The sequence below is a fragment of the Semicossyphus pulcher genome, unplaced genomic scaffold (assembly GCF_022749685.1).
Source record: "Semicossyphus pulcher isolate SPU_LCO1_2020_fin unplaced genomic scaffold, fSemPul1.0.p SCAF_16, whole genome shotgun sequence".
NCBI lineage: Eukaryota > Metazoa > Chordata > Actinopteri > Labriformes > Labridae > Semicossyphus > Semicossyphus pulcher.
Window position 1 is genome coordinate 24,902,237 of NW_027211670.1, and position 25,487 is coordinate 24,927,723.

General features: G+C 43.4%; 2 protein-coding genes across 8 annotated transcripts; one reads left to right on the forward strand and one right to left on the reverse strand.

The window, feature by feature from the left end:
* Positions 1-799: 799 nt before the first annotated feature.
* On the forward strand, positions 800-17,130 carry exoc7 (exocyst complex component 7). Of its 7 annotated transcripts, XM_069664296.1 has the most exons (21): positions 800-987; positions 1,159-1,224; positions 1,897-2,081; positions 2,165-2,270; positions 2,791-3,013; positions 3,281-3,448; positions 6,734-6,826; positions 7,576-7,644; positions 7,877-8,022; positions 9,817-9,969; positions 10,122-10,220; positions 10,302-10,364; positions 10,566-10,632; positions 12,517-12,555; positions 13,081-13,146; positions 13,226-13,346; positions 14,843-14,938; positions 15,020-15,083; positions 15,451-15,492; positions 15,611-15,744; positions 16,786-17,130. In XM_069664296.1, exons 1-21 carry the CDS (start codon positions 910-912, stop codon positions 16,886-16,888), a joined length of 2,181 nt encoding a protein of 726 aa, XP_069520397.1. In that variant the 5' UTR covers positions 800-909; the 3' UTR covers positions 16,889-17,130. The 7 variants fall into 7 exon arrangements, with proteins under 7 accessions (XP_069520397.1, XP_069520391.1, XP_069520393.1 ...); XM_069664290.1 differs by lacking the exon at positions 7,576-7,644 and having other exon boundaries at positions 16,786-17,129; XM_069664292.1 differs by lacking the exons at positions 6,734-6,826; positions 12,517-12,555 and adding an exon at positions 3,824-3,835 and having other exon boundaries at positions 16,786-17,128.
* A 4,459-nt stretch (positions 17,131-21,589) lies between these two features.
* LOC138593919 (galanin receptor 2a) lies at positions 21,590-24,638 on the reverse strand. Its single transcript, XM_069665003.1, has 2 exons — positions 24,277-24,638; positions 21,590-22,229 (listed from the first exon to the last, which is right to left on the reverse strand). The coding sequence occupies exons 1-2, from the start codon at positions 24,636-24,638 to the stop codon at positions 21,590-21,592; spliced, it is 1,002 nt and encodes a 333-aa protein (XP_069521104.1).
* Positions 24,639-25,487: the final 849 nt, after the last annotated feature.

Genomic DNA, 25,487 nt, shown 5'->3' on the forward strand with positions numbered 1-25,487 from the left:
CAATTTTTCAGAATTTGAAATAGATAAATATATAAAAAATTCAACATAGTCTATGATGTCAACATCAAGTGAGATTTTGTTGCCAGCCATTTTTATTCCATCCAATCAATCCTTCTTCCAAAGGGCATTTTTGACAAAATAAAACCTGATGGTTGGAAATTTACATTTCCTGCAAAACAAAAACAAAAACGTATTACAGTAATAGTTATTAGGTTATTTCACCCTTTATATTTACTAGTGTTTGCTTAGTGATTTCGATATCGTAATATTGAAATTTTGGGTAAATTAACATATTTTTATATTTTTTGTTCACGGGTCTTCACCAGATTATAGCGACTCCCAACGGTTGAAAGGTAACGTGATTTAACACAATGAGGTATCAGCGTCGCCATAATTATGATGATGCATCTATAAAACATGGATATAAAAACAGGACTGTTTTACTTTCCACAACAAACATGGCGTCAATTTTGTTCCAAACGGTCCCAGGACAAGACGGACCCGGAAGAGCAGCCTCGCCTAGTCGCGTTAACGGTTTACCGGAACTTGGGTGGTGTAACTTTCGAAATAAATGCGAATTATTTTACACACTAAAAAAATGTGTATATAATGCGTTATATTTAAAGATACATTTGGAGGTAAACATAACATAGCAAAGCGCATATGACTTACATTTATACTACACATCAACATTTTGTGCTTATGTGTATGTAAATCCGTGTTTGGTGTACATGGATCATTTTATTTTGAAACTCAGACCGGAAATATGTCTTGTAAGGGCTAACCAGCCTAGCTTGATATTGTTGCTGCTAGCTACCTACAACAGTAGCTTTGGGTCATCTTTGTCATCATTTTTATGATCTAAATCGGTGTGTTAGTCTGTTTTAATTTATTGATGACCGTCCTTTGATGGGAATTACCTCCAGGATGATTCCTACCGAGGATGCGTCCGCCAGGAAGCGGGAGATAGAGGAGAAACTGAAGCAGGTCAGACATGGCTGGAGAGGAAGGAAGCATCACAAACGCCTTTTTTTTGAGGAATACTCATTAAACTGGCTTAACTAGCCGTTTAAACCTTTATTTATAGACAAATACAATATCTCTGCACACTGACAGCATGAAAGAAGTGAGTCATTGCCTTTCTGTGTGGTGTTACAGGAGCAAGAGACGCTGTCATTCATCAGGGAAAACCTGGAGAAGAGTGATCAGCTGACCAAGGGCATGGTATGATGGAAACTCAAACAAAATCACACATATACAAAAAACACATCCATTAGTCTTAGATAATAAACAGTTGACTCATGTCTAATCTTAAGAACAGTGGCTAGTGATCTAGACCTGGTGTTGGATGTAAATAAAATGTATCGCCCTAATTCGGTTTTTCAAAATAAAATATAGGTTTTACCAAGTATAATTTGGACTCTTAAGCAGTCTCTGAAGACTACTTGCACAGTCCTGTTCAGATTTGATCATTCTTTAGCTAGCCCTGGTGTTATGTGGCTGGGATGGAGAAAATCTCATTTCTGTTTCCACTTGGGTTATACAATCTTTAGAGTCACTAAGTCCGAATGTGATAAGTCTAAATCTAGTGTTTATTAAGCTAGACTGTGGGATTTGGTCAGGTTAGAAATTAAAGCTTAAATCAACCTTTTTTCCTGTTTTGAAAAATAGGAAAACGGCTGCACAAGCAGAAATTGTCTCTGGGGTCTCCAAGTTAATGTAATCTAAATTTGACAAGTTAAGATACTATATTTGTTATACATTTAGTAGTACATTTCATGAAGTACATTCCAACATGTAATATGTGTAGAGAAACATGGGTAAGATACAAGGGTTCATCTTTAGTCTGTTCTCTTGTGTTTTTGGTCAGTGCTGATTTTGTTCCCGTCCTGTCAGGTCTCCATCCTGTCTTCCTTTGAGAGTCGCCTGATGCAGCTGGAGAACTCCATCATCCCGGTCCACAAACAGACAGAGAATCTGCAGCGTCTGCAGGAGAACGTAGACAAGACCCTGTCCTGCATGGATCATGTCATCAGTTACTACCACGTGGCCAAAGACACAGACCGGATCATCAGAGAGGGGTGAGACTTTGGCCTTTCATTGGAGTTGATGGATTTTGCCCAAAACATGAAATGTGTCATAATGTTGGATTTTTCTGTTTCAGGCCGACAGGAAGGCTGGACGAGTATCTCGCTTGTATCGCAAAGATTCAGAAAGCTGTGGAATACTTTCAAGATAACAACCCTGACAGCCCCGAACTCAACACAGTGGTAAATTATTAACCTTCATCTTTATATTAATGTCCTCTATCAGAGGAGAAGCTCTACTATCCGGGTGTTAGACTGACATCACTCTTATCCTACAGTATGCTACAATTAGTTTCAGGTAGCAGTCCAGGCAATCAAAATGACTGTCCAGGAAGTAGTCTGGCACAAAACCTCTGTACAACCACAGTTTGTTGTTTTCACACTTCAGTATATAACATGTTACGTAAAGAGCCTCAGAAGAGTTGTTGGATGGTTTCCTGTAGACAAGCTGTTTCCCCTGGCACCCAGTCCTTATGCTATGCTAACTGGCTGCTGCCCTCATCTTCATATTCAGTGGACAGATATGAGAGTTGTATTAGTACACTTGTTTAACTCTCAGCAAGAAAGAGAATAAGCGTACTCATAAGCTCCAGCTTATATTAAGATTTAAAGTCATTAAATATAAGCTACATATCAGGGTCAACAGATTTATATCCTATCATTTATAAGGTGTAAAAGGCAAATGATTTTTGCTTTTCTGCAGAAAGCACGCTTTGAGAAGGGTAAAGAGCTGCTGGAGGCGGAGTTTCGCAGCCTCCTGACCCGCTACAGTAAACCTGTTCCTCCGATCCTCATCCTGGACGCCATCAGTGTGGACGAGGAGCTGGAGGTCCAGGAGGACGTGGTGCTGGAACACCTGCCTGAAGCCGTGCTCCAAGACATCATCTGCATCGCCGGCTGGCTGGTGGAATACGGACGCAACCAGGGTACGGCTGTGTGTGTTAGCACGTTGCAGCCTGTGTGGTGCTGCGATTTCTCACATCCTGTTAGCTGCTGCTGAACATTCTTTCTGAGCCTTTTTAAAGATGAAACGAACTCTTTGTTTGTTGCTTTTAAAGACTATTAATTTCAGTTATTACTAGTGAAGCACAGACACACTGGGGATTGTGGATTTTGGTCTTTTGTGATAAAACTCACCTTTGACCCACACTAATGCTGCTTCTTTCCTTTTCATCACCTCCCCCCTCCTGCAGATTTCATGAACGTCTACTTCCAGATCAGGTCCAACCAGCTGGATCGCTCCATCAAAGGCCTGAAGGATCACTTCCGCAAGAACAGCGCCTCCTCTGGGATCCTCTACTCGCCCGCCGTCCAAACCAAACGCAAGGACACGCCCACCAAAAAGGCTCCCAAGAGACCAGGTCAGCAACAGACGCTTCTCAGACAGAGTCCATTATGTCTCCACTTCAATCTATAATCACACTCCAGTGTGCGAGCTCTCTCTTATAGATTAGTCTAACAAACACGCATGATTCTGCATAATGTTGATGATTAAACTAAAGCAGCACCTTTCATCACATGGAAATCCACGTCCTCACCTCTGAGTCTGTTTGATTCGATTACAATCCAGCCACATTATTCTGTCTCGAGTATCCTCCACGACCTCTCTGTAATTACCCCCCTCACCCAACTGTAAAGCATCACCCCCCCCCACACTCTTCCTCTGTGATTTTACTGTCTGCTCCAACTAATCCTTCATCCTTTCCTCTTTCATAATCCCAATGTTGTGATGACAGTCTACATCCCAGGTAAACACAAAGCTCAGTGTGTGCCTCGTGCTTGCTTCTGTCTGTCAGATGCAACATTTAAGGAGACAGAATGAGTTTGTTTGTTAGTGAAAAGTAGGACCAGGAAGGTTCAGGCAGCAGAAGTTTTCTGTGTTCTCTGGAGAGATGTTCTCGTAGTGTAAACGTAGGCCTCTAGTCTCACTGTGGTGTGATCTGCTGAAAACTGCAGCAATCATTTCAGTAAGAGGCTGAAATGGAAGAAAAAGTAACTAAACAAAAAGATCGGATTTATATGTCAGAAGTTTGAGGGGAAAGAGGGGGCACACAAAGCAACTAAAAGTTAAAGCACGGACTACACAAGCAAGTACTTTGTGTACACCGTGGTTCTCAACTGGTGGGTCGGGACCCAAAAGTAAGTCGTAAAGCTGTTTTCAGTGGGTCGCAGACGAAATAGTTGCAAAAAGTCCATGCTGCGCTTTTATTTTGAAGGACATGGGTTTCCTATGATGTGCGTGCAGTAGTAGTGTAGTTAAAATACACGCTCACACGAGGCTAGATACAAATACATTAATAGAAATAGATACATAGAATACAAATACAATCAACGTCTTACAAGGTGTCAAAGGCCAAGGAGTAGAGGTGGGTTTTAAGAAGACATTTAAAAACAGTGAAGAGGCCTGTCTCATGTGCGGAGGCAGATCATTCCACAGTTTTGGAGCCGCATCAGCAAAGGCACGGCCCCCTCTGAGCTTACTCTTTAGTTTCTGGCACACTCAGAAGCATCTGGTCGGCTGACCTGAGAGCACGGGTGGGTCTATAAGGGTGTAGCAGCTCAGAGAGGTAGGGTGTGGCAAGACCACTGATGGATTTTAAAGCAAATAAAATAATTTTGAAAATGTTCGGGCAACCGGTGGAGTGAGGCTAGAATGGCGGCAATGTGCTCATGTTTACGTGTGCCAGTTAAAAGACGCACAGAAGGGGGCGATGGAGGACCCACTAACCCCCACATACAGTGCGTTATAGTAATCCAGCCGAGTGGTGACAAAGGTTAGGGTTACCGTCTCAAAGTGCTGCCTCTGAAGAATTGGCTTTATTTTGGCCGGCTGCCTCAGATGGAAAACGCTTGATTTCATGACAGGCCTGATCTGACAGTCGAGCAGGATGCTTTATTATGTGTAAATGTGACTGTATTTCAGTGGCATTATCTGCGACTATCTGAGACCTGCTGGTTCATTTTGTTTGTTGGAACAAAAACCTGCCGCTGCTGCATCCCCACAGTTTGCCACAGTGAAACTAGAGGCTCCAGGGTTCTTAGTGTTTGTGTAAGTTAGCTGTGCGTGTTGTGACAGATGTGTAGCAGAACTGTGTGTCGTGTTGATCGGAGGCGTGTGTAGCTGATTGTCTGCTTCCTCAGGCACAAATCTGTTAGCACTGTTTTAATCTTGGAACAGGGTTTTATTGTGTTTGATTTATTCTCTTGTTGACGGCGCTGCCTGAATTAAAATGAACTCAACACACACTCAGAGCTCCGTGCTGCTGCTGCTTCAGCTGAAGTGTCATAACAACAATTTACAAGAGGAACAAAGAAACGACACGAGGATCGGAAAGACTTTATTGTGGTGAAGAGAGAGCAAACATGTTGCTTCACTAAAACTCTAAAAGATGACCCAATCTAATCTGTGTTAAAGCTCCACTAATCACTTTATGTTGTGTTACAAATGGATTAACTTACTTTATGTGTCTATGATCCCAACAATAACAGAGCTTTTAAGCCTCCTTTAGCACCTACTTCGTTTTAACATCAGTGTCATGAGCAGACAGACACAGTTAGAGACCAGCTGGTGCAAAATGTGGAGAATTTAGCAGCTACAGAGACGGATATTTCCCTCAGGAGTCGGTGGAGATGTAGCCTCCCTTTGTGACCTCAGCTCATTGTCTGGATGTCACACAGATTAACCTGTTATCCAGCAGCAGGTTGTATCTGCACCGTTTCTTTGTCTTCCCCAGCGTCTCTGAATGCCTTGTTTTGTCCACAAGCCAAAGATATTCAGTGTCCTGTCATGGAGGAGAGAGAATCCAGAAAAAGTCACATTTAAGAGGCTGGAATCAGAGAATTTTGATATTAGAAACTATGATTTTATCATGAAAATAGTTGGAGATTCATTTAACAGTTGTTAGCTTATTGACAAATGAACCGGTCCTAGCAGAAAGTAGAAAGTAAGTTCACTCAGGTAATATATCAAGTGACAAAAAGGCTAATTTTCCCAGAGACTTCTATGCAATTGGACTTCTTTTGCAACCAGTTGAGCCCCCTGCTGGACATAACAACGCATGCAGGTTTAGGGCACTTCTGCATTCAGACCTGGCTGCGACTACATGTGTGACTAGTTAGCGTTACAAAGCCTCTGCTCTCAGCGCGTTGATGTGCTCTTCTGCCCCCTTGTGGCTAAAAACGGAACATAAGAAATGAATGCAGCTTTACGTGTGCTGACTAACTCACTAACCAAGCTAAGACATTGTTTTTAATATGAATGTTGAATGTTTAATCCATGTAACAGACTGTTATTATAATATTAGTCATGTTAATTGTGTTAATTTGTCGGCTGTTGTGTTTAAACCTGACCTAACCTGTTTATCTGCTCTTACATGACCCTGGGCACTGAGCACATGTGCCCTGGTGTGTTTTCATGACGTAGCTGTAGTCGCTCTGTCTCTCACTGGTCATCCTGTTGTGTAGCTGTGGTGTTAGGCTGTGCCCCCGCCCTCCACATACAAACCCCTGCTGCCTGTGTGGGTGGTGGTGTCTGTGTTTCATCACCTAGCTCTTCCTTCTTCTTCTTCTACCTTCTTCTGTTTCTTGGCTGTCTGGACCTGCTGCCCCTCCTCCTCTGGACTCTGTCTCTGTGTTTATGGGACCAGGGACCATTCGCAAGGCTCAGAACCTTCTGAAACAGTACTCACAGCATGGGCTGGATGGGAAAAAGGGGGGCTCTAACCTCACTCCTTTGGAAGGTAACGCACCTCGGTCTTCTCTTCGGTGTCTTCTCTTCCTTCTCGCTCACAGTGTACCGGTGTTCTGTCGTGCTTCCATGTTGTTTCTCATTTAGAGAAACAAGCACACATGAATCTCCTCAGTCACAACAGCTTTATGATCATGCATATGTTGCATAGAGCACACATTTAGCTAATAAGTCCTTACATAATGCAGTTAAACACAGCTGGAATTAAGTGACGAAAGATAGTCATCCTAAACCACTTATCACTCTGAATAAAAATGTTTACTCTCTGTCATTTCTGGATCTACTACTGCTCGGCAACAGTAGACAAAATTGTCTTCATTACTTTAAATGAGGCATGTTTAGAATATCCTTTAAAGTTTGGTGAAAGGCATTCTGGGAAGTGTAGGAGAGTCACTACACCACAAAATATAATACATCTGCGTCACGTCAAAGTGTGACGGGATGAAATCAGCCTTTAAAAGCTGCATTAACTCAAAAGCTGTTGTGACGTTTTCTGTTTTGCTTTCATGTAGTGGAAACACACACTGACTAACTTAGACATGAGTCACACACACGAAACACACCCCCACCTGACCTTAGCGGGTGTCCCCTGCTTCCTCCCCCCTGCTGGGTGCTTGGTGGTGGTCGGTTCAGATGTTCCAGGTTCAGGTTTGCCCCCGTCCCCTCCACCTGGTCTAGTCACGACCCCAGTGGTTTGACTAGACTTGTATCCCTGATGCCCGAACCCCCCCCACCCACCAGGTTACGATCACGACCTGCGGGTCAAACACCTGTCTGACGCCCTGACCGAGAAGCACGGGGCCGCCGCAGGTGAGTGACGGGAACATGGGGAAAGAGAAGGAACAAAGCAGGGTTATAAGACTTGTGTATTTTCTGCAGCTTTAACACATCAAGTTTTATTTTAGCAGCAGCTTTAACATTTACACCCTCATGTTAATACACACACACACTCTGTAACTGCTTCTTAACAACCAGCCACAGACACAGAAGGGAAATGTTCTGACGTGCAGTTTGACTGGATCTCTCCCGGTGCTCCTCTCAGGGAAGGACGACGTTCTGGACATCGAGATCGACTCCTACATCCACTGCATCAGTGCCTTCGTCAAGCTGGCCCAGAGCGAGTACGCCCTGCTGGCAGAGATCATCCCCGAGCACCACCAGAAGAAGACCTTCGACTCCCTCATTCAGGTCAGAGGCGTTCAGTTACTCATGTTACTGATTAGAGCAAGCTGATTAGGTTTAATGAAATCCTCAGAATGTAACTATTATTTCAAGTTCAGTAGGTTTGTTTGTTTGATTTGATGAAGTGTAATACCTGATTTTGACCTCAGTGTTGTGTTGAACTTTAAACAAATAGAAGAAAAACAAACAGAAATTGCAGTTTCATTCAGTTTATTCCAAAGCTTACAACAATCAGGAAATCCTGCATATTTAAAGAATAGAATCTGCAAAAATGTAACGCATACAAACTTCTTCTTCTTTAATTAGGAAAAACAAACAAACTGGACCCTTGACATAAAGTATTTTAAGTCCGAAGACTTTATGCCAGTAATTGTGTTCAATATTTATGATGCTGATTTAGGATTATGAACGTTTTTGGATCTGCCCAGAAAAAATGTTAAATGTAATTAATCCAAGGCTCCAGAGAAAATTAAATTAACTGTTTATACCACAATGTGTGCAATAACGTTTCATCACTGACTGTATATAGTCGTTCATATCTGCAAGGTAGGAGATCTGATCTGCTTTATTTACATTTAAACAGGTTTTTTTTTCTGTTTTCTGCCCTTTTTTATTCATTTAAATCTTTTTTTCAGTGCCCGTGTGTCATACAGGGAGTGAGGAGGGAGGGAGGGGGGAGTTGAAGAATGGAGGGGCTAAAACTTGTATTTATGTCGGCTGTGTACAGGCTCGTGATTTGCTGTGATATTTAATCTAACCTCCACTTTTGAAAACATAACATTTGAACAAAACAAAATGCATTTTATTAGAATTTTTTATCAGAATTAGAAAGTGTCAGATATTTTTTAAATGTATCAGAAATCCATCAATGCTTTGAAATCAGAGGTTTATGGTGAAACTTCAGCATCTCTGGGCTCATAAACAATAAATAACAGACAAAAAAACTTAATTTAAAGTAACTTTTATTCGCATGTTCTCAAAATCAGAACATGTTACTGATCATAAGGTTCAACACAGAAAGTTGAACCAAGCAGGAAACAGCCGAACGTTGTTGTGCACATGTTGCCTGCATAACAACACGTAAGGAGATGTTTGAACCCAGTATGGAGCTCATTTTGCTTTGAAGGCCGTTTTGTATCTTGATTGACGGCGAGGTAGACCAAACAGATTGGTGAGCTTTCTTTCAAACAACGGGCAGAAGAGCTGCGTGTTGTTGGGACTGAGAGTTCAATGGAAGAGACATAAATGTGTGTGTTGGGTGTGTTCTAGGAAGCCCTGCGGTTCAATGGTTTCTGTGTTGAGTCAAAGACATGCAGGTCAAGTTCATGTGAGACTCTGGATCTCCCCTCAGTGTGAAATAGTTGTCTGTCTGTGTGTGGCAGCCCTGTGAAGTGACATGATTGTGTTTGCTTCATTTGATGGTGAGCATCAGTCTGCAGTTCATGCAGCTCAATTAAATCTGCTTAACGTGTATGATTAAAAGTTTTCATAGTAATTATTCTGCCATGGCTTCTTTGATGAGCAAAAGGATGTTGTTAAAGTGAGCTCCTTAGCTTCCTACGCTCAGTCGTGTTCTTTGTCTGAGAATGTCAGGCCTTCACCTTTAGTGCGGACTGGAAGACTTTTCAGGTTCGTTGGTTTAGTCTGCGAGCGCTGAAGGCTGTCCTAATCTGCAATTAATCCAATCAACAAGGGGTCGTCATCTGTCGTCCCTAGACTTGAAGACAGAGAACACGTCAGACTATGTACGACTCAAGTCCAGACATCTCATCCTCTTCCTGTTCCCTCGTCTGTCCACAGGAGGCGCTGGACAACCTGATGCTGGAGGGAGACAACATCGTGTCCGCAGCTCGCCGAGCCATCATGCGGCACGACTACTCTGCCGTCCTCACCATCTTCCCCATCCTCAGACACCTGAAGATGAACAAGGCCGACTTTGACGCCACACTGCAGGTCTCAGGCACTTCACTCTCTATATTTATTCTCTATTCTCTCTATATTGTATTTGCACAGTGTTTGAGAGTTGTGCACAAGTTGTGAGAGAGCACACAAAGATTCTTCTTTATTTGAGTCTGTGAGCTAAATATATTTGACCTGGTCTGCAGGGAACAGCAGCGAGCACCAAGAACAAGCTGCCGACTCTCATCACCTCCATGGAAACCATCGGAGCCAAAGCTCTGGAGGAGTTTGCAGACAGCATCAAGGCAAGACGCTCACATTTTCTTACTTATCACCAATCACTCAAACAATCCTCAGTGGCTCATTCCTCTCCTGTTTAACTGCAGAATGATCCTGATAAAGAGTACAACATGCCCAAAGATGGAACAGTCCACGAGCTGACCAGCAACGTAAGCTAGCACTCGCTCACCTCTCTGTTACGTAACTCTGCTGGCTGTATTTGCTCTCTCTGCTCCTCAAACTAACACCTCTCTATGAAGACATCTCTGTTTGTCCGGTCTCCATGTAAACGGCTAACAGCACATAAAGGAGCGTGTCTGTTTAATGAATAAGCCCAGGAGATGCTAACCTTGACCTCTCCCCCCCTGCAGGCCATCCTGTTCCTGCAGCAGCTGCTGGACTTCCACGAGACGGCCGGAGCCATGCTGGCCTCTCAAGGTACAGCCTCACCCACACGCCCTGTGAGCTGCCGTTATGTCAGACCTCCTGCTGCCCCGCTCGGCTGCACACACGCTGTGTCATTTAGCGCTAATATCAGCCGTGATCCTCTTCAGATGTGTGTGATCTGAACTAATTAACATTTTACATTCAAAGCTGGAACATGAGTGTAGATTTCCTGGTTACTCCGCACATAATGACAGTTTATTATTCTGTTAGAAAGTGTTTGGACAGTCATGTGTGTCTTTTCTCTGCTCTGTTCTTCAACATGTTGGGTTGGATATGAAACTATATAACATCAGGTACATAAGAGGTCTCATGCAGCCTTTAACTATGAACACAAGCAGCCAAGGAGCTTTTTCAGCGGCTTCTCCTAACAGGATAGTGCTGTGACGTTTGCGAACGATCCGATTATTTGGTGTGAACGACGTTCTCTAATACTTTATACTACCCGCCCTAGATCCACCTCCCTTTATGCCGAGTTACCACAGGCAGCTTTTTTCTGCTGCAACTCTGCTCTGCTCGGTCATGTGCAGCGGACTCGTGTCACCACAACATAGTGCCGACGGTTTGTTGTTTTTTTGTTGACGTCTCTGTCGTCCTACAGAGTTGTATCATAAATTATTAGCAAATCAATGACGTTAACTGTTCCAACATTACTCTGCTGTTTCCTTTTACATTTTAAAAGTGAGGAGTTTTAAATCTGCGCGTGTTGACACGGGAGAATATCGTGCAGGCACATTCGCGAGTCTGACCGCTCTCTACCTCTTAGTGTTGGGACGTCTGCGAACGGCTCCCATAAGATCCGGCTCCCTTCAAAGAGCTGAATTCACAACACTATAACCGGGCCGTGCTGACTGTTATCTACTCCTGTACGTAGTACACGCACTAATGATCGGTACCTCAGTCAACCCCACTTCATAAAACCTGAACTATCCCTTTAACATTTCTTAACGTGGAGAGCACACATCCATATTTTTGAGGACATCCAATAATTTGAAACCTCTAAATTCCCGTTTTTATGGTGAAATATTGTGATTAAGTTCAGTCATTACCTCTGTGATCGGTGAACCAGGTCTTTTTACCTCGTTTGTCTGAAGTGTGATTCACAAATCTGATTTAAAACGTCTTTTACCGAACGTTAAACATGTCATGTAGAGTGCAGCAGCTGCATGTTACACAATAATAAGCCTGCGTCTTGGAAAACTTGACTTGTTGTAACGAGTAATAAATATTCCATTAACACACATTTCGACCTCATTAGGGAACAAAGCTTTGAGCTCACTTTCATGTTTGCATTTGTCATCCCTGAAGCACAGAGCTGAAACAAGGCGACAGTCCAAACACTTAGACTGTGTTATACATCACTGATGCTGATGGTGAACACAGATAGACTAATTAGATGGACCCTCACTCAGTTTCGACCTTTTCCTGTGTCGCTTTTACCAACCCAACACCTTCCCAGGTGTCCTTTTTCCTCCCCTCACTCATTCTGTGTCTGTGAGTCCCTCTGATGTGTTTCATCCTCACGTCCTCGACCTTTTCCTTCTTCTGGCCGTGTGCAGCTTCAAACTGCTCTTCTCTCCTTTCAGAGGGAGCCTGTGTGTAACCCACCGTCTGTCAAGCACGTGTTTTAGCTCCCAGTAATATTTAACAAACTATTTAATTGTAATTAATTGTAATCTCTGCTCATGTGGAGGTTATAAATCAGTATCTGAAGGTCTCCGGCTCCCTCCTGTCTTTGCTTCCTTTCCTCCTTTCAAACGCTCGCCCCCTCGCTGCCTGGCTGATGACTGTTTGCTTACTCTGCACTAACAAATCTTTTCTAACCTTTTTGCACTTCTTTCTCTTCTCTTCTCTTCTGCCTTGCCTCGGCCCTTTTAGTACTGGGGGACACTTACAATATACCTTTAGACCCCCGAGGTAAGCAAACAGACGTGTTCAAGAAGCAGGTCCCGATGTGCTATCAGTAAAGTGTATTACCGATCTTTACGACTTTTTAACACTGCTGGGTTAATTTAATTTATAACAATGCATATATTATAAACAGTTCATATGTTTGTCCAAGAAGTGAAAGCTTTAAGATGCATGTAAAAAACAACACTTGGCTGTGAGTGGACGGGAGAAGTCCAAGGTTATTTTTACTTTAGTAAAGGTACTTTTTTTTGTTGGGTTTTTCTGGATCTTTTCTGCGCTGTGAAGTTTATTTTAATGCTGAACGGTTAACTATGTTACATTATGAGACACTCAGCTGTCACATGCAGGCTGTTTTAAGCACTTTCAGATGCTGTAATGGAAACCTGAGAGCTTCCTCTGTAATTAATACTTATCATCATCATTAGTGCAGAAGTGGATTTCCTCCCACTCTGTCTTAAAGAGATAATTAAAGACACGTTATCAGATTAGGACTCATCATTGTGGGTTAATTGTTGCTAAAAACTCTTCCAGAGACGAGTTCCTCGGCGAGCAGCTACACCTCCGAGTTCAACAAGAGGCTCCTCAGCACTTATATATGTAAGTATGAAGAAAGCAGCCGCCTCTGTGTTTAACTATGACATTCTTTCGGTACATGATGGATGATGTTTCCTCTCAGGTAAAGTTTTGGGGAACCTGCAGCTCAACCTGCTCAGCAAATCCAAAGTGTACGAGGATTCGGCTCTGAGCTCCATTTTTCTGCACAACAACTACAACTACATCCTGAAGTCTCTGGAGAAGTGAGTTCTTCCTCGTTTACATCCATGACGTTAATATTTGATGTTTTTAACGACAACTGCAGTAAAGTGATTCTAAGAATTAATTCATATTTAAAGCTGTTTATAAAAAGGAGGAAGTCAGATCATTTTCTGTTTCCAGCTTCTCTAAGTTAAAACATTTTCTGTTTTTTTATATCAGTGAAAACCACAAAACATTTTGAGGTTGTCGGTTCAGTGAACTTTAACGGGTCAAACTTTCACTTCTGATACTTTGATGCTAATTCTTCTCTTCTTTAAGCAAATGACCTAAAAACGTCTTCCATCACTGCGAGATGATTTCAACAGTTTCATATTTTATTAATATGCAAATATTCCAGCTTACTGCCACGGCGTATTAGGGCCATTGTAGAAAAAAAAACTGAGCCGGAGGAGACGAGTAATAATCCCAGAAAAAAACTTGAAAATTCCCAAATTAAAGTCGTAAATTTGCCAGAAAAAATGGCAAAACGACGGACACCACTGATGTAAAGTAGTTTAGTATGTTTTTGTCAGTAATGCAGGTTTGTGTTCTTCTAGTCTCCGTCATGAGGTCGTAGGGTAACTCATGTGTGATGTAACCTCTGGGGCAAACGGGGAGCATAGAAACGTGTGTCTGCAGCAGAGGCTCGCTCAGTCTTTCTCCTCTATGCAGTCTGCTTCTCGTGTGCCATGCACGCCTGTGTGAGCAGCAAGTTTATGACATTATAATCTTATAAATTTACCATTTTTTTCAGGCAAATTTATGACTTTAATCTCAGAATTTCAAGGTCATTTTTGGAATATTGCTCTTCTCCTCTGGCTCTGTTTTTGGCTGACCTGCCTCTGGGGACACCGCTGAACGTGCCGGGCGGGAAGCGATAAACGACTTCCTGTCTTTCTTTTCCGCATGCTGCATTGTTACAGAGAGAGAAACCGCTTTCTTGTGATTTACTTACGATACTTTCAGAGCCGTTGCAACATCTCTGTTCACTCCGATGGACCACTTATTTATAGCAATGGCGTATCATGGAGCATACTGGACCTCCACTGACGCAAGTCTATACGGCTCTGGGTACTTTGTTCGGGGAGTAGGCGGGGCTGCTCCTCTGCTGCTCGTCCGCTGTCCTCACCTGCGTCCGCATCGCGCACCTGCTTTCAAACACGTTGCCGTCTGCCTCATACGGAAAGTACCTCCACTTCACTCATCTCCTTTTAAAGGTTTTTCACGCCGTGAACAGATATCCAACTTTTTGTGGATAATACTGGAACAAAACCACACCAACTACTAATATCAGAACATTCACATCATAGACACTACCACTAACTGTCCTTGTAACACGCTGCCCATAAAAGCGCACACTGACCTGATGCAGTCAGCCACATTCTGGGTTTTGACCGAGTCTTGCTTTTTATATGTTTGTCTTTACAAAGGCCGTGATACCCCGTCGTAGCGTACAGTCTCTTTAACGTGTTTCTCCGTCTCCTGTGAACGTGCTCAGGTCTGAGCTGATCCAGCTGGTGACGGTGACCCAGAAGAAAGCAGAGGGCCAATACAGAGAGCTGATCGAGCAGCAGATCTACATGTACAAGAGCAGGTACAGGCGTTAGAAACAACCTCTCACATGCTAACATGTCTGTCACTTTGTGCTAACCTCTTATATTTTACTGTGTCGCAGCTGGGTGAGAGTCACAGAGCACCTGACGGACAGGAACATGCCCGTCTTCCAGCCTGGCACCAAGGTAACAACTTCACTTTATTATCTTTGACTCAAACTTTGTTACAGGCGTGTCAACTTCAACACGTGTGTATGATTTCTGGCACTGAGGAGAAGTTGGTAGTGTGCCAGTTTAAGCAGAGGCCCAGTGAGGCGCGACTGTCTCCTACAGGTCAAAGTCATAACAGCACTTGTTCATACTGACGTGGATCGTTTGGATTTCACTGAAAATATTAGAGAATTTTTACATATTCTTTGGAAACAGAGCTGGCTCCTCTGACGCTCAGGTTCATGTTTTAAAGTTAACGTGCGTAAAAGAAATAAATGTTTCAGATTCATGTAACAGCCTGGATAGTTCCTGTCGTTGTAACTCAAGTCTTTTCTTCCTGCAGCTGAAGGATAAAGAGCGACAAGTGATAAAAGACAAATTCAAGGTGAGTTCAAACATCTTTCAAACACATTCGATCCTTTCATAAACATGAAAGAACAACCTGACCTCGCCTCCTCCTCCTCCTCCTCCTCCTCCGCCTCCTCCTCCTCGCTGCCTGTCAGGGTTTTAACGACGGTTTGGAGGAGTTGTGTAAGATCCAGAAGGGCTGGGCCATCCCGGACAAAGAGCAGCGAGACTTCATCCGTCAGTCCCAGAAGAAAGTCGTGTCTGACGCTTACAGGAGCTTCCTGCAGAGGTGACACAAACACACACATTCACAGGGTTAAACTTACAGCTGAGGATACTCACTCACCGGCCACTTCATCAGCTACACCTTGCTAGAAGTAGTTGCCTTCAGAGCTGCCTTCGTGGCATAGATTCAACAAGGTGCTGATGGTCTTGTGGTACGTCTACAGGGTCTACTTTATTTCATAACAGAGAATTTCAAAATAAATGCCCAGAAAGATCCAATCACGTCTTTGTAAACTGAAAAGGAAATTCACGTCAGGGTCAGGAGGCCCACAAACCTGACTGAAGTCAGTCAGGAGAAATGGGCCGAATGTTTGGCACAGCATCTCAAGACTCTTTCAGAAGGCTACCCTGCACGTCTTTAAATTAAAAGGTGATTTAAGGAGTGTTTTTAAACTTCTGACCCACGTAAAATCTGCACCATTTCACTCTCTTTACACTTTTACTTGTGTAAAACTGGATTCCTTACCTTGGATAAAGTAGCCTCGACTGTCCCACCGATTCCTCCACCTTTGTAGCCACAGGGCGTCTCTCCGTCTCCCGTTACTACAGTGCATTAGTGGGACATCCTCACCTGTACGGATGGGTCGGATTCAGGGGGACCTGCACACGCCCCTCAACCAATTCACCCAGTTACAGGAATGCATTGCTTGTTTTTGGCAGATTGGACGCACAGTGGGGGAAAATATCAAGGACTTTAAATGTCCGAAAGCTTCATCTATTTTTTAGCTCGTCAACGTCTCGTCTTCATGGTGGAAGAAAGGTTGTTGACAAACATTGATCGACATAATTTTCAGTAATGAAAGTAACACCGTATCGACATCCAATGAAGGCTTTACTGTGCAAGAAGTTTGTCGACACCATCATCGTTCTCTTTCACTAAGTAGTCGTCAGAAAGTCCAAATATTTCAGACTAAGAAATTGGTTTTAGTGTCAATTGCATTTTTAATACTTCTCACTAAAAATTCGTCAGATATCTGTAAAGCAAAGCTACACCTGCCACCGTGTGACTCCCTTAACGCCTACATTTCCTTTGTGTTTCCTCCAGATGCGCGAACATCTCCTTCACCAAGAACCCTGAGAAGTACCACAAGTATCGACCGGAGGAAGTGGAGGAGATGATTGAAAAGCTGTTCGACACGTCCGCCTGATTAACCCCGGCCCCTCTTCCTCACGCTCTCCAAACACTCGTCTCCCTGAACACCACACGAGCTCCTCTGACAGCCGAGACGCTCGTCCTCCCCTCGCTCCGCTGCCCCCCCTTGTTGTGTCTCTTATGAATGTTTTGTACAAAGAAACCAACATGATGTATTTATGTAATTTAGCTGCTCCAGCTTCACACTAATAAAGGGAACCCTGGTAATCTGCCCGGGTCATGGTTTGTTTTGTTGATGACGCCTACACGAGAGCACGACAGCACAGAGCGGATTATTAGAGCTGAGAGATAACAGACGGAACAATGAGCGTCCTGTGTCTCTTGTTATCTGATTGTGGATCTCTGTGAATGAGATGATTGGTTAGAAAACATACCAGAAATAGCTGCTCTTTCCGGAACCTCGACAGAGTCAACAACAGGTGAAGAAAACACATCATTAAAACCAGGAGCATCCGGATCGTGCGCGTCCCAACGAGCATTTCAGGGATTTTCTGTGAGAGAAACATCTCGTCGGTAAGACGTCTTCATCAGACGTGACCTTTGTGTTTGTTAGAAAACACCGCTCATCAAACATCGGCAGACAGGAAGTGTTTGATGATCAGTGTTTCAGGTTGTTGCGGAGTGCGAGGCTCCTGATGGTGTTTCGTGCTCATTAAAATGACGACTGATGTTGCAGGAAGAGACTTGGAGCATGCTCAGTTGGTGTCTGAGAATCTCCCACAAAGAATGATCACCATCTAATCGCGATGTTTTAGTTTAACAGTCCACAAATTCTTGTTTCCCGTCCTTCGCTCTCGTTAGTGTCGTTTCCAGCAGCAGCAAATAAAACAACTAAAAGACTCAACATCTGCTCAAACAGCTCGTCGTTACCTGCTGGATGCTAATGGAGCATTTAGCAGCATTAAGTCGCATTTAGATTAAAAAAAAAAGAAAGATGCATGTGCAAGGATGAGAAGATGAGCTATAAAAAGAACAGAATAAGAAAAGCCAAGCAGCAAACAACAGCTAGAAGAGTCGTCCGATTAGAGGTGGGAGAAAATATCAATACAGCAATATATCGCCATCCTGACTCGTGCTAAACTATTATCGATATTCTGGCACCAAATATCGATATTTTTATTTACAAATATACGGCGCTGTAAACAGATTTCTCTGTGATTTTCACTCACAGCAACACTACTTCAGGACTCCTCACGATGGCACTCATGACATGAGTGAGGATAACGTGAAAGGAAATTATCTGACCGAAGAAGAAGTGAACGGCAGGATGAAAGAAGACGACAGCGGGGTGATGTCAGACAGCGGTGGAAAGTTGAGAGATGCGTCAATCACTTTCAAATCCAAAGTCCTGATTTGTTTTCACAGTTGTTCTGTAGTTCAACATTCAGTGTTTCATCTCAGTTTGTGTCAAAGTGCAGTAAATAAATACATTAATCCTGCATTTCACCTTTTTACGGGCTTTTTGTTTACTTCAGTTAATCAGATATCGTGATTTATCGTTATATGATGTCTTTCAACACATTAATTATCACAGAATCGCTGTATCGTGATATTATCAGTATCGTGGGCCGCGTATTGCAAATTACACGTTGATTCCCACCGCTGATTCCGATACTGAAACCTGAAACTGTTTAAGAAATGGCTCAGGTACAAACTAAAGTACGATATCCTGTATCCCAGAGTATGCCGTCATTTCACCAAACGAAACTATTTATTACCCCCCCACCCCCAGCCGAAACAATGGTTATGTTTCTCCAAAACAGTGATATGTATTAAGGCTGCAACGAGCATAACTAGCAGTTGTTGCTTTTATGTGTTTAACCCTCAATATGTCTACATCAATATAATCCAAACCTGCAAAGAGGGATGAACGTGTGCAGTAAACCCATGTCCATCTATCCATCCATCCATTATCTATGCCAGTGGTTCCCAAGGAAAAAAGGTTGGGAACCACTGTTCAGGGTCGCAGGGGGCTGGAGCCTATCCCAGCTGTCTTTAGGTGAGAGGCAGGGTTACACCTGGACTGATCACCTGTCAATCACAGGGCTGACATACAGAAACAGACAACCTTTCACGCTCACACTCACCTTTGAGCAATTTAGAGCCACCGATGAACCTAACGAGCATGTCTCTGGACTGTGGGAGGAAGCTGGAGGACCCGGAGGGAACCCACTGCACACAGAAAGGCCCACTACGTCTGAACCGGGACTCGAACCAGGAACCTTCTAGCTGTGAGTCTGGGGTTTATCTTGCATGGCGTTAGATTTTTAAACTTTTAACCAAAAAACATCTGAAAATACAAAATCATGTGTGAAGTCAGGACTCTGTGTTGTATGCCAAACCTGTAACACAAAGGCGTGTCATTAACTCGAGGCTCGACGGGTCATTATGCCGCATCACGTCACAGGCGGCCTCTTCACAGGATCTTTGTGACTTCTTCTTGTTAACAACAGAGGCTGTCACATGTTGCTAAGCAGGCAGAGAGCAGTTATGTAACAATGTGATGGTTTTATTTAAAACTGACGATGTTCTGAGCAGCACAAAGACACTGCAGGCACAATGACAACACAATGAAACATCATCTTACATCGCACATTACAGCAGCAACACTGAGGTTTCCAATGACAGTCAGTTATCATGCAGCTCCAAACCACTACACATCACAGCGAGGTGCCTGAACAAGCTGCTACATCACTAACGCATCTGAAGCTGAAGTGATGCTTACATAACATCCTGACACATTTCTTTCAGTCCAAAACCCACACAGCTCCTCAGACAAGTTCTGTTTCACCAAACCTCCTGACTCATCTGAGCTCTTTGATCCTCGACTAAAGCCACTCATTCATTCTGAAAACTCTTATTTTGAAAAGCCTTTTCGGTGACACTGGTGACCTGCATCGTTTTTTATCGTTCTTTTGTTTGGTAGCTTTTGAGTTTTGTTCATATTTTATTGACTTTTTCTTGCTTCTTTTAATTACTCAGTTTGGAGCCTGTTTTTTTTAAAGCAGAACTTAAAGGTGGGGTAGACGATCTGTTTAAGGACCTTTTTTGTAATATTCTCTTTCCAAGAATCCAGACAGAAGTAAAAAAAACATAAATGCTAACAAAACGAAGAGAAAGATCTGGTTTCTGTGGCCGTCACACGCCTGCTTTAAATCTATACTCGTGTGTTATGTGTTTGCAGGGAGGTGCGTTGGCATTACACAGCTGAACACTTCATATATACATAAATGAGTACATTGCACCAGTGTGCATATAATACATCTATACATTCACAAAGGTTGTTTGGTACGGAAGCCCAAAGCAGACATGCATCCATATTACACAGATAACAACGCTGCAGCACCGTAACGTCACATGATCATAAGTCCCCTAAAACAAACACAGAAACAGGTGTAACTGACCTCATTAGTGTGGCGACGGCAGCATAATATCACAGTGAGCAGCCTGTTGTTCTGTTTTCTACATCGACAGGAAATTATCCCGTTATCACGAGAAAACCAGCTTTGTTGTCTAACGAGACAAATAAGTCGAGATCTTAAACAACAAAAATAAAATGTCTGGGTGCATGTCCGCGTAGGGCTTCTGTAGTGTGGATAAAATAAGTGCTACTAATACTGACGTTTGTTAAATTGTGTATATAAGTGTCGTGAACAAAGTGACCGTACGAATATAAGTGACATTGCACACGTGATTAAAAAAGAAGTCGATGTTGACTTTTGGTTTCACACATGATTCACATTCACGTTTCATGTGTGACGTCTCGAGTTTGTTGGAAACATCTACCGCCCTCGACCACCAACCTCTAGATCAGGGGTGGCCAACCCCGCTCCTGCAGGGCCACCTTCCTGCCTGTTTTAGGTTTCTCTGCACTCTAACACACCTGATTTGAATGATCTGCTCGTTATCAACCAGCTGAAGCGTCTCAGGGGAGTGGTAACGAGCGAGACATTCGAATCAGGTCTGGTCTACGGAGCATTTCCTGTTTGGGTCACCAGCCGTTCCCGCCCTTAACCTTACATCGCAAAGCGTTGCTCCTGTTGCCTAGCAACAGGTAGCTAGCTGTAAGTTAATCTATTATGTCAAAGATAATTTAAAGTTTGTTTTTTAAACATTTGTATCGCAGCTTTTCGATTGAGTTGAAACCAAAAACGTTTACATTTTAAAGTGTATTCCTCGGCTGTTTAAGAGTCCGACATCTTCTTCAAACTGGCACGCAATGAATATTGGGATATGTTAGGCCGTGAAGGATGCATCTGATGGATCCTTCGTGGCCCAGGAAAAGGAGGACGCATCTGAAGGAGCCTTCAAAATGGGACAACCTTCTACGCGCCGCGGTGACGCAATCGGCCTTCGACGGATGCAGCCCCGGGATTGGGACACAGCTAGAGTCGAATTTCTGCTGTTGGCAGTCTATCAGTAAAGTCAATGGAAGTGATACTTTGGGGACCATCCGATCATTTCTGAGACATTTCACCCCAAAACATTAACTTCATGGTGAGACGAAAGGAAAGTCTGGGGATGTCCAAAGTCAGTAGTTTTTTTCCTCTGGGGATCATGAATGGAGAAACAGGATGACGTTCAGTCTTGTGAGATAATACTTTTGGGATTCATCTAAAGACTGTTCCTGGGTATGCTCGTAGTTCTTGATGTTCGGTTGGCTCGTCCTCTCCGTCTTTTGGTCCTGTTCGAGGCTTCAGTTTGACGTCTCCTCACTGCTGACCGTGTTCACCACCGGGACGACGTGCACCTTATTGACCTCCCTCCTCCTGACCGAGCAGCTGAACACCTTCCTGAAGCCTTTGCGGAAGTGCTTGGAGATGAGCGCGTAGACGATGGGGTTGAGGCAGGAGTTGGTGTAAGCGACCAGGTGGGAGAGGATCCGGAGGACGTAGGTGGTGTGGTTGAGGGGGAAGCGTCCGAACCACATGCAGAGGATGACGACGTGATGAGGGAGCCAGCAGAGGCAGAAGAGAGCGGCGACGATGATGATCATTTTGGTGACTTTCCGCTTGGACCGCCGTGACTCGGACATGTCCTTCATGGGGTCCACGCTGGTCCACAGGTAACGGATGGTTCGAGCGTAGGTGAGGCTGAGCACCAGGACAGGGACCAGGTAGCCGACAATGAAGGTGCACACGTCCATTACGATGCGGGGTTTGGCCTCCCAGGCAGGGATGCACACCACAGAGCCGGCCAGGTCCATCTGAGAGTAGTAGCTGAGGTACGGACCGGAGAAAACCAAAGCCAGGACCCAAACCAGGCAGATGGAGGCGAGGGCGTTCTTTGGTGTCCTCTTCTCTCTGGAGCGGAGCGGGTAGCAGATGGCCAAGTACCTGTAAGAGCAAAGGGAAGACATGTGACCCGATGTTTGTGACTGAAAGGTGTGAATCATCTAGCTGTGTCCAGTCCAGAAGGGAAGTACTTTTTTAAGTTGCAATGCTAGTTTGACTGCAGGATCATTTGCATTGTGGACCTTGAAAATATCTGGACTTCTAGATACGTTGGAAACTGAAACTTAGTTTCATGAAATCATCTGGAGCACACATCTCATCCGAATAAAAGCTTCCACCACTTCTGGCTACACAAGGTAAACCAGCAAACAGATTGACGATTTGAAAGATTTGGTACCAGACTTTCTAGAATGGTAACCAACTATCTGTTCGAGAGCGTCCGTCCGTCTCTGTCCAATGATTGGCAGTTTCACAGATCTAGCAAGTCACACATCTGTAAGCTTGTTTATTACAGCAGCATGAACCCCAAACAACATATTTTAGATGGGATTTAATTGTAGTTAACGGGTGAAACAATGCAAAATACATTGATGCAAATTTGTAAAAAGTCTGAATTCATGTTTAGTCCAGAGACGAGACAACGTCTTTCGACTGCTTGTTTAAGGAATTCCACATTTCTTGTGAGAAGTCGGGACATCAGAAGAATGAACGCACACGAGTTGAAAAACATCTGTTAATCCACTGATGCAAATGTAAATGATGTCTAGAGCAGTTTACAGGTGCGGGTGTCGGTGTTTCGTACGGAAGCCCGAAGCGGACACTCATCCACACATTTTATTTACTCCGCTTTTCCTGTAATGAGTTAAATTCATGTTGTTTTCTCGACTTATTTATCTCGTTATCTCGAGATAACGAAGCTGATTTTCTCATGACAACGGGCTGCTCGCTGTGATGTTACAGAGCAGGTCACGCTGCCAATGGCCACACGTTGCGTTACATAGACGTTACGTGCTGCAGCGTTGTTATCTCGAGATAAATAAGTCGAGATCTCGACAAAACAACTGGAAATGACTCGTTATCAGGGGAAAACAGAGTAAATGAAATGTTTGGATGCATGTCCCTTTGAGATATTGGAAAGCTGTAGATAATCAAGGCTTTCTTCTGGAACCATTTCTGCTGTGAATAAATGTGTATCAAATTAATTTTCCAGAATATAAAGTTATATATTTATAACATCAATATATAAATATATAATATATATTTTATAATATATAACATTGATAGGTTGGGTAGACGGAAGCTGTAGCGACTTGGCTTGGGAACCGGAGAGTGGCCGGTTGAAGTCCTGGTACGGACCAAGCATGGATTGATAGAGCTAAAGAGGTGCCAGTTCCTTCCCTTGGACTGTCGAGGTTTCTTTGAGCAAGGCACCGAATCCCCGACTGCTCGGGGTGCATGTCCACGTGCAGCCCCCTCACTCTGACATCTCTCCATTAATGCTGGTTCCTGTGTGTGCATGTGTGTGCATGTGTGTAATTTGAGCCTTTGTGTGTGCAGCATGTTTGGGATTAATAAATGATCTCTTCTCAAACTGCCGTGGTGATGAGACTGTTCACTGCAGGGAGCTGCAGCTGAAATGGAGCTTTAAATGAACATTTCCCAGAACGACGTAGCTGGAAAAAAATCATTAAAAACAGGATGCAGGAAATGAACGAGTCTGTTTAATCTGACTTTGGGTGTGTTGATGTGAATACCAGGACACTAATTGAGCTGTTTGTTGGTATGTTTGCGTGCATACGTGTTTGGAGAGGTTCCTCCATCAGCCGAGAAGATATTAAAGAAGTAAATCACAGCGAAGACCGAAGAACTGTTTCTGTACAATGAAACCTTTAAAAAGATGTGTGAGGACAAAGACAGGAAATATTTGACACACTGCCCTTTAAATGTTACTTTTATTGTTAGTTTTTCTTTCATTTATAATCATTGCATTTTGTCTATCTATCTATCTATCTATCTATCTATCTAATTTAACAAACTTCATTTTGAAGTATTTCACATACACAGAGTTTAAAGTATTTTGCTCGTGAGTGTGCAGCAGGTGAGTGTGGAGCGTTTCTCTCTGTGACTGCATGAAGTGTGGAGGACGCACCTGTCCACGGACACAGCCGTCAGGGTGAAGATGCTCGCGTACATGGTGAGAAAAATGATGAAGTGCACGACTTTACACACCACAGCGCCGAACACCCACTCATCCAGAGTGTAGATGGTGGCCTGGAAGGGCACGCAGAAGACAATGAAGCACAGATCCGCTATCGCGAGGTTGAGGATGAACAGGTTGGTGGTTTTGTGGTTCATCTGTCCGTTACGAAACAGAACCGCGAGCACCAGACAGTTGCCCACCGTGCCGACCAGGAAAATGAGCGAGAAGCCCAGAGAAATGACCACAGACTCCGCTTTCCACGAGGAGGAGTTCGCCGAGGAGAAATTCATCTTTATGTTGTATTCGTTCATAATTCACGCGCTCAGATATCGGTCCAACAGCAGGAACGCACGGCTCGTGGACACACGCGCCTCCTTTGCGCGCTGCGTTTTCATCCAGACGCAGCGCAACAGGTTACAGACGCGGCTCACTTACTGTATGTCCTCTGAGATTCATGCACAGCAACCAAACGGACTTCAATAATTAAATAAATAAAAAGTGTCCCTCTCACTCTTTCAGCCTCCGTCTCTATAATAAAACAGGGTTTTCGTTCAAGCTATAAAATACCAACAAAGATTTGAAGATAAACATTTAAATCATAAAATGTTGAACTGTAAGAAAATATGTGAAGAACTACAAAAACATATCAGGCAAAAAAAAAAATTAAGATTCGGAATAAAAAAGGCAAAATAAGAAGATTTAAATCACTTAAAAAAGAATAAAATGTTATATTAACATGATCACATTATTGTTGATTTAAGAATCTAACTTCAGTCTCGTGGAGTAAAGCTTTAACCGTCCCCAGCAGGTTGTTTTAGTCACCTGTTGATGCTCTTTGTTTCACCTCAGTGTGTTGAGCATGAGAGCAGTCTGCCCCCCTGTGGTCAGACTCGAGTACTGCAGGGTTAGTGTGAATCACTGACTGATGTACTCTTTATTTTACACACAGGAAGTCAGGTTGTTCTGACAAACCTGTCCAATAATCCAGTAATCTGATCAAGGATCACGGTCCAGTACAAACTATGTTGGTGAGGTTCTTTGTTTTTTTTACTTCTTAATTTAAATGTTTCCTTTTCTTTGTCTGTTTTTCTTTCTTAACGGCAGGACAAGTTTATTTATAGAGCACCATTTATTTGCAGAGCAATTCAAAGTGTTTTAAG

Bases quoted from the DNA above. Each gene is read 5' to 3' on its own strand.
- LOC138593919 (XM_069665003.1), bottom strand. From the start codon at position 24,638: ATGAACGAATACAACATAAAGATGAATTTCTCCTCGGCGAACTCCTCC. The intron at 22,230-24,276 runs GTGCGTCCTCCA...TTGCTCTTACAG, and splicing joins ACGGCTGTGTCCGTGGACAG to GTACTTGGCCATCTGCTACC.
- exoc7 (XM_069664296.1), top strand. From the start codon at position 910: ATGGGAATTACCTCCAGGATGATTCCTACCGAGGATGCGTCCGCCAGG. The intron at 10,365-10,565 runs GTAAGCTAGCAC...CCCCCCCTGCAG, and splicing joins TCCACGAGCTGACCAGCAAC to GCCATCCTGTTCCTGCAGCA. The intron at 12,556-13,080 runs GTAAGCAAACAG...AAACTCTTCCAG, and splicing joins TATACCTTTAGACCCCCGAG to AGACGAGTTCCTCGGCGAGC.